Source organism: Lolium rigidum, chromosome 5 (genome assembly GCF_022539505.1).
Source record: "Lolium rigidum isolate FL_2022 chromosome 5, APGP_CSIRO_Lrig_0.1, whole genome shotgun sequence".
In the NCBI taxonomy this organism is placed as follows: Eukaryota; Viridiplantae; Streptophyta; class Magnoliopsida; order Poales; family Poaceae; genus Lolium; species Lolium rigidum.
Window position 1 is genome coordinate 70,854,492 of NC_061512.1, and position 8,887 is coordinate 70,863,378.

The 8,887-nt window shown below is 47.8% G+C and overlaps 1 protein-coding gene across 1 annotated transcript; it reads left to right on the top strand.

The window, feature by feature from the left end:
* Positions 1-6,742: 6,742 nt before the first annotated feature.
* LOC124656090 (putative cyclin-dependent kinase F-2) lies at positions 6,743-7,867 on the top strand. Its single transcript, XM_047194896.1, has 2 exons — positions 6,743-7,558; positions 7,601-7,867. Exons 1-2 carry the CDS (start codon positions 6,743-6,745, stop codon positions 7,865-7,867), a joined length of 1,083 nt encoding a protein of 360 aa, XP_047050852.1.
* Positions 7,868-8,887: the final 1,020 nt, after the last annotated feature.

Here is an 8,887-nt window from a genome sequence, read left to right on the forward strand (position 1 = left end):
TTCAAAAAAAATCAAAAAAATGGAAATCCTTCTCACATAGTCTTCTTATGTCATATACTACCCATTCTAGTTGATAAACATGGTCTACATGTTGTTCAACAAAAAAACCATGTGTCTAATGTGATATCTCAAACACCTGGGGTACAAGTTCGAGGGTGAAGACAAGAGGTTTAGGGTTTGGAACATGAAAAGTTTCAAAAACCTCACCAAAGCTTCATTTTGGAGTGAATAACAAGGATCCATGCTTAGTTTTACAATTCCATGTTTAAAACTTGATAAAATGATGGTCAAAGTTAGGTTTGACTAAATTTGAGATGAGCATAAAAAATTCAAAAAAAATCAAAAAAATGGAAATCCTTCTCACATAGTCTTCTTACATGGAATTGATGTGTTGTGAACTTATTTGGCCAATTTAGACAAGATCAAAAAAACTTGCTTAGAAATGAGGCCATTTACCCTACCTTTGGAGCTCTTTTTTAGCACATTTTGACATGAGTTTCTCAAAACATGTAATCTCATCATTCCAACATCATTCAAACATAGTTCAAACATGTACTCTAATAATTCCAACATCATTTTGGGAATGTATCTCGCCTCTTTTTGCTTGGCCACATTTCTATGCATAATTTTGGGAATACTTCAGAATGATTATTCAGAAGCATGTCACATTTTGGGAAATCATTGAAGAAAGCTTTAATCCATGTATTTGGCTGCAATTCCTCCACCCATGCCCAAGCTTCTGCACTGTCCACTTTCATTTTTTCCATATTTCTTTCCCAAGTTGGAATATTTGTAGACCTTGCAACTTCCCATAGATCATTCGTCAGGGAAACGTGTCTCACACAGTGCCTATGTTCTGAATCAGGGAAAACTTTCTTCACTGCATTGATGAGGCCCTGTAATATAGAGACAATGTTAATCAGAGAATATTCTTGTGAATATGGCAGGTCGACTGAAAAGTTAATTATGCCCAAGCCCAATATAGAGAATATTCTTTTCCCTTTTCTGGCTAGACACTACAGATCAAACTCAAGGACTTGTCTATATGTGTTCAGCTAGTGTGCCTTCTGTTCAGCTCGTGTGCTGATGCCATTGCGCTGCATCCTATAAATGGCATCCATCTACTGAACCAGAAATGCAAACAAAGATGGACAATGCCATGAGTTGGAGGAGGAGCACTGGCTCTACTGGTGCCTCTGGCTCCAGAGATGCCTCTCTGTCCAGAAGTGCTTCCATGGCTAGGGCAGACAAGCACTTGCTAGTTTATCGTAGGAGAACCTTGGAAGAGAGGGAAGCTGCTGCTGCAAAGCGCAGGGAGGAGGAAGAAGCTGCTGCTAGGCTGAGGGAAGAGCAACAAGCAGCTGTTACCCTGAAGCAGCTAGGTGAGTGCTTTAGGACTACACAGGTCATCCAACTTCCAACAGACAGACCAAAACCTACTCCCAAACCGAGAAGGTACCATGTGTCACCAAATCTTGAAGAAAAGGTGAAGGCTGGAGTTATGTTGTGCTGGCTGAAGAAGGGCATGAAGAAGATGAAAGAGGCACTGAAGATTGGTAGAGGCAAGGACAAGGGCCAAGTTTATCATAGGAAAGGTTAAGGGTTAAAGCATGGCATGTAGTTTGTTGCTGTTTCAGTCATGTAGTTTGTCTGAATAAGAATGTAAGGCTGTCGCCGCCACTAGCCATTTCGTCGAGCAGGTGGAGGGCGTACTGGCGGAACGAGCGACTACGTCGCAAGACGGTGGGGTAGAGCAGGTGCTCCTGGAGGCGGTGGCGGTGGAGAAGGTGTCCACGCGGGACGGCCGCGCGGCGGCGCAGGTGGTGGCGTCGCAGGTGGTGCCGGCAGGGGCGCGGATGGTGGTGGGTGCAGTGGATCGGTGTGTGGCTGTGTGGCGGGAGCAGGGGTAGTTCGGTCTTCACCTACACCTATTTGTCATTGCGCGGTCCTACCTGTAAGATCCGGCCCCACTTTCAGTAACGGCGAGAGACGGAAACGTTTGAAGCCTGGCCGTTTGGCCTCGATGGAGCAGCTGCGCCAGAAGCGGTGGCAAAACTGAGCACCATTCTGTTCTAGTGGCAAAACTGAGTCATGCGCGGATAGTAGTGGCAAACCAATAATTAACCCAAAAAAAAATTAGACCCATTCAAAGGCACCATATTTCCTCGCCCTTCACCCTTCCTCTATAGGCATGTTTCTGTTGCACCATGTCTCTTTATATGTAGGTGTGTTGGCAGCCAAACCTCATTTCATGTAGTCCAACATGTGGCAATTGTTCATCGCCTTTCGCATTCAACGACCGAGGCGTCTCCTTGAGAAACGAGAGTAAAAGAAACCTTAGCCACCCTTGGTGGTTGTGAGAGAGAGGTCAGAATGTGACTATCATTGTGAGGCGGAGTGAGAACACACAAGAAGAAGGTCGATAGGCTCTTGGCCCAGTGGTGAGAGCGCAATGGCAGTGCGGATTCGAACCCTAGGTTTGACGTGTGTCACACACCTTCTTCTTAATAAAATGCCACAGGGCTCCTCTCCCTGGTGGTCTGATTTTTTAGAAGACACAAGAAGGGCGGTGGAAAGTCGAATGTGACTAGCGGTGGTAATTCTTTACATGGACTTGTTTATGTAAGGAGATGAACAAACATGATTAAGGGTTGAGGTTGCATCATAATAATGAACAGAAAGTGTGAACCAAACATGTCTAATTCCCGCTGAAGAGCGTCACACAAAACCATCTTAGTATTTTTCTTAGCTCTATGAGTACGTCTTCACAACTTTGCTTTGCTCCACCATCATCATAGTATTTTTCTTTATATTCTTCTAAAATCCAATATAAAAATATTTGATCCAATGTGCCAATAAACTATAATAGTAAATCAAGCCAATCTGACATAGAGCAATGGAAAGAAATTTGATGAAAAATACATGTCTACAACATAAGTACCGGGTAAAATTTAACAACATATATGCTACATTGTGTAGAAATATCCTGCCACACGAAAAATTCCCTGACAACAAGGTGAACAAGGCATCGCAAAGAAAAAAAATGGTTCTGCATTAAGAAGTGTTTTTTACGTAGAACAGTTGTACAAAATGTTTGAAAGAATCCATACCCATAGCCATGTCGACTCCTATACTATTCTCTACTCTGGCCACCTCACAATGAGCGATTTCACCACAAGGGACCTCGCTCTTACCGGGCCACCGAAAGCAAGATCGCAAGCAGGCGGGAGAAGGAAATTTATAAGAGAAAGGATATGGCAGAGATGCTGGTAGCATCCCTTGGCCTTAAGCTGGACAATGATCTTCATAAGGAGCGCATCGGACACTCGTAGTAGATTAGAAGCATTTTTCCGTTGGTAGTAGGTGTTGGCATGTTGCAAATCTCTTCCGTGCTTGAACCATGATCTTCAGTCTTCACATTGAGCTAAATAGTATTTTTTTACTCCAATTCAGATAACGAACAGAAAGTGCGAACCAAACATGTTCCTAGTGCTTACTCCAATTCCTGCCGAGGAATGTGAAACAAGCCCTCTTTGTATTTTTCTTAGCTCTACGAGTACGTCTTCAGAACATTGCTTTGCTCCACCATCATCATAGTATTTTTTTCTTTATATTCTCCTCAAATCCAATATAAAAAGGTTTATATCCGATGTGCCAATAAAGTATTCCATTAATCAAGCCAATCTCACATTAAAGCAATGGAAGGAAATTTGCTGAAAAATACGAGTCTACAACATAAGTACCGGGTAAAATTGGACAACATATGTATTGTTCACATTTCCTGCCACATGAAAAAAAATCCATGACAATCAGGTGAACAAAGGCATCACAAACATAAAATGGTTCTGCATGAAGTGTTCTTTTACTCACTATGGTAGTACAAAATGTTCGAAACAATCCATAACCAAAGCCATTGTGACTCATGTACTATTCTCTAGCCTGGCCACCTCACAATCACCCATTCACCACCAGGGACATCGCCGTTACTGGGCCACCGAGAGCAAGATTGTAAGCATGCAGAAGAAGGGAATTTATAAGAGAAATGATATGCCATAGAAGCTGGAAGCATCTGTTGGCCTTGAGCTGGACAATGCTCTTCATAAGGAGCGCATCGAAAACTGGTATAGAGTAACAACATTTTTTCCATTGGTAGTATATGTTGCAAATCTCTGTCATGCTTGAACCATGATTTTGAGCTAATTACATTTTTTATTGCTCAACACATAAGAGGTTGTTAAATAATAAAACATTGATCAAAAGGGAAAGGAACTTTCCTAGGATCCCCAATCACGTATTTGAACTTACCTGATCTTTTCTGAAAAGTTTAATTTTAGTTCAAAATTTAAGTCAATCTTGTACCTTCCATCTATAATGGCCTTCGTTGACAAGTTCGAATACCACCAATGCAAGTAACTCCTTCCCAACATCTAATATAAAAAGGTTTAGACCGAATGTGCCAAGTTACTATTTCATTCATTAAGCCAAACTCTTATTAAAGCAATGTTATGAAACTATGATGAAAAATACATGCCTACCACATAGGTACTGGGATATATGCTACATTATTCAAAAATATCTGTCCATGCCATGATGTCCTTGGACGTCCCCCCCCAAGACTTTGCAAGCCCTCCGTAAGGTGTGCCGCGGCTTCATGTGGAAGGGGTGGGCTGACGTCAGCGGCGGGCACTGTCTGGTGGCATGCGATAAGGTGACCTCTCCCAAGAGGTGTGGCGGCTTAGGCATTCCTAACCTTCGTCTCCTCAACGTGGCGTTGCGGTGTCGGTGGGCTTGGCTGCAGCGGACGGACCCGGCGAAGGCGTGGGCTGAGTTCGATCTCAAGGTTCCCCCTCTGGCCCGGGCCCTGGCTGACTCGGCCATGGTGGTCTCCTTGGGCAATGGCGAGGAAGCCCTATTCTGGAAGGACCGCTGGATTGACGGGGCGCGGGTGGCGCACATTGCGCCTAACTTGGCGGCCTTGGTCAGCAAGCGTCACGCCAACTCCCGATCCGTCAAGGAGGGGCTCAGTGGGGAGTGGATGCGTGATTGCAGTCCTAATTTGGGGGCTGCTGCGGTCCTGGAGTTCTTCTTCTTGTGGAATGCCATCTCCGACATCCTTCTCTCGCCTGACCAGGGGGACGTTTTTCGCTGGCGGTGGACGGCCGATGGTATCTACTATGCCAAGTCAGCCTATGGCGCCTTCTTCGCCGGGACCACGATGGCGCCGGTGGCTTCCCAGATTTGGCGATCGCGGGCACCCTACAGTTGCAAGTTCTTCGCCTGGCTTGCCTCCCGGAACAGGTGCTGGACGGCGGATAGGCTGCAGCGGCGTGGCCTTCCACACCCTGCTGCTTGCCCCCTGTGCGACCAAGAGCCGGAGTCCATCCAGCACCTTCTGCTAGGTTGTGTGGTCACGCGTGAGATCTGGGCTTGGGTCTTAGCTCGGTGGGGGATGATGGAGTGGCTCCCCTCCGTGGACACCGACCTTGTTCAGTGGTGGTCCTCCTTGATTTGCCCCTCGGGGCTGAGGCGGGACCTTTGGACGGCGGTTATCCTTGTCTTCTGGTGCATCTGGAGGCACCAGAATGAGGTGGTGTTCAACGGCGCGGCACCGGAGGCTCGAGCGATTAGGGGTAGGATCAAGGAGGAGTCCCTCAGTTGGCGTCTAGCTAGGTTGTTCTGCTCCGAGTCTTTCGGCTTTCCTGACCCCTTTCCTTTCTCGTGGAGGGACGGAGATTAGGCTTTGCTCGGGGAGCTGTCACCCCTGTTGACAGCACAAACGTTATGGTGTGAGCCTTCTGGCTTTTCTTCTATGTGATCAATACACCTCCCAGGGTGTATTCTCGAAAAAATTCAAAAATATCTTGCAACACAAAAATTCTCCCTAAACTAGGTGAAGAAGGCATTGCAACAAAAAGATATTATTGTGGGAACAAGTGATTTCTGCACTGCTGTAGCACAAAATGTTTGGAAAAAATCCATACTGAAGCCATGGTGACTCATCTACTATTCTATACTATGGCGGCCACCGCAATCAGCTACCTGGCCGCAAGTCCACGAGGGACCTCACCGCTACCTAGGGGCGGATCTAGCATCCCTCGTGCCCGGCAGATGGCCCAAGCCTGCTTGCGTTTGTTACTTTCTATAGCAGTTTCGTTCGAAGGCTTTGTAAATTTTCTGGGTCCGCCACTGCCGCTACCAAGCCACCGAGAGGCAATTTAAACCTTTTTTAGCTGTAAACATGAAATTCTATTTAATGACAAAACAATCGATCTAAATGGAGCAAAACTATCCTAGAATCCCCAATCACGTATTCAGATTTACTGGGTTTTTCTTCAATTTTTTCTAAATTGCAGTTCGAAATTTAAGTCCAGCTTATACGTTCCGTTTGTAATGTTGGGCAAATGAGCCTGGTGAAGTCGCTCCGAGCTTACACCGCAACAAGGAAAGGAAAATCTAGGACGCATTGTTTCACAACATGGAAAGCCCAACTGCAGTTCGAATCCGAGACCGAACACAACGTATTCGTAAAGTTGTCGTCGACTCCAATCGGGGTTCTGTACGCGTTTTCGCCCCAAATTACGAATCCGGCTCGAGTTCTCCTTCCCGCCCCGGCCTCGTTATTACCCTCGCCCTAGACTTCAGATCCATTTGAGCTACTCCTGTGCTGTGTGATCGATCCCACCTCCTCCTCCACCTTCTACTCCTGTCTGATCGATCCCACCAGTCCACCCTCGCCCTAGCTATGGCCATCTGCAAGCGACCAGCCGCCGCCGCCGTCGTCATGGGCGGCCAGGCCGTCAACAAGAAGAGGAAGGTCGTCGTCGCGAAAAGAACATGGCCTGGCCCCAGCGGCATCAAGAAGGCCGCCGCCATCAAGAAGCCCGCCGCCTACGCTACCACCGCCGACTACGAGGAAGAGAAGACCTGCCTCGGCGAGGGCGCCTTCGGCGTCGTCTTCAAGGCTCGCCACCGCGTCACGGGCCAGACCGTCGCGATCAAGCACCTAGCCTCGCCGCCGCCGGAAGTCGACGCCGCCGAATGCCCCGATCCCCGCGAGCAGCTTCTGCGGGAGGCCCGGTTCCTCGAGGCGTGCAGCGGGAACCCCCACGTCGTCGGCTTCCACGGCGTCGTCCTTAACCCGAGCACCACCAAGCTCGGCCTGGTCATGGACTTCGTAGCCGGCCAGAGCCTCCGCGACATCCTCGACGAGCGGCAGGACCGCAGCGCGCCGCCGCCCCCGGAGGCCACCGTGCGCGCCTTCATGCGCCAGCTCCTGACGGGCGCCAAGGGGGTGCATGAACGCAACGTCGTGCACCGCGACATCAAGCCGGCCAACCTCCTGCTCACGGAAGGCGAGGAGGTCCTCAAGATCTGCGATTTCGGCCTCGCCATCTCGGCCTCCGACCCGCCGCCGCACAGCGAGGCCGGCACGATGCCCTACGCCGCTCCGGAGGTGCTCCTGGGGAAACCGGATATCGACTCGCTCGTGGACGCGTGGTCGATCGGCTGCGTCATGGCAGAGCTCGTCGGCGGCGAGATGCTTCTGCTGCGTGCCGGCGTGGAGGAAGCCCTGCTCGAGATGCAGCGTCTCTACGCTGAGGAGATTATCTACCTATGGACCATCTTCGGGCTGCTAGGCACGCCGGACGAGGTCGAGTGGCCCGGGTTCGCGTCCCTGCCCCGCGCCGCCAAGATTCCAGCGCTGAAGCCCGGACAGCGCAGCAGGCTGCGCGAGCTGTTCCCAGAGGAGACCCTGTCCGAGGAAGGATTCGAGGTCATGGAGGGACTTCTTACGTGCAACCCCGACAAGAGATTGACGGCGGCCGACGCGCTCAAGCTTCCGTGGTTCGCCGGCGACGAAGACTAGCTGAGGAGATCCTCCTGCCCAAGCTGAGAAGGTCCTCCTGCGGATGCTGACGAAGTGGCGCCATATGAGATCAGCTGCTGAAGATCGTTTCACCGGTGGCAAGAACCGGCCGACCCGCGACATGAAGGAGTACTTGTGAAACACACATTGTAATACAATTATTGTAATTGCAACTTTGTATGTCCCTTAGTTGCTTTCTAGTAAAATGTACTTGTGTAGTTTTGCATCTGAAGTAACAGTTGTGTATCTGTTGCAATTTGGAATTCGCCATATCACAATACGATTCATGTTTTGTAATGCACATCTGCTGTCTGTTTGCGCTTGAAAAAAAAGACTTGTTGCAATGGCAAATGTTCCTGACTAAAATAAGATGATAAGCGGAGAAATATCTCATAAGTCACAACTCACAGTAAGGGAAAAGAAATGCACAGGCAAACCAGCATCAGAAAAGATCAAATCAAAAAAATTCAGAGACAAGAAAATGTTTATTTCTGCAAAATGCAAATATGTTCTGCAGTTTACCAACTCATGTTTATTTAAGAACAGAGAGACTATGGCATCGGTGGAGAACAAGAATGAAGACGGCATACAGTCTCATACAGAACACAACACTTTCAATTTATGCACTTGCTCCTTGCCGATCGAAAGTATCCCACCTCAACTTAATACCACACCATGAAGTATAAAACTATAGATGTAGATTGAACAAGAAACGAGTTTAATGTATGCAACATCAAATTAGATTAATTTAGAGATAACAAGACAAAAAGATTGATCTTGACCAAAACTTTGACAATTTGACATGAGAAATTTTGGTCACATACCATTATAGACGATAAAACCAGAAGGAAGTAGTGCAACACTGCAAGTAGGGATTTCACATTTTACTGTAGCCTCAGTAAATGGAAAGAAGCCAAGAATGTCATCCACCTATTTTCGTATTTCTAACCAAGAGGCAAGTTTATTCTTAGGAAGTACTCAGAACTTGTTCTACATTCAGGATAGACAGTTAGCGCCCCT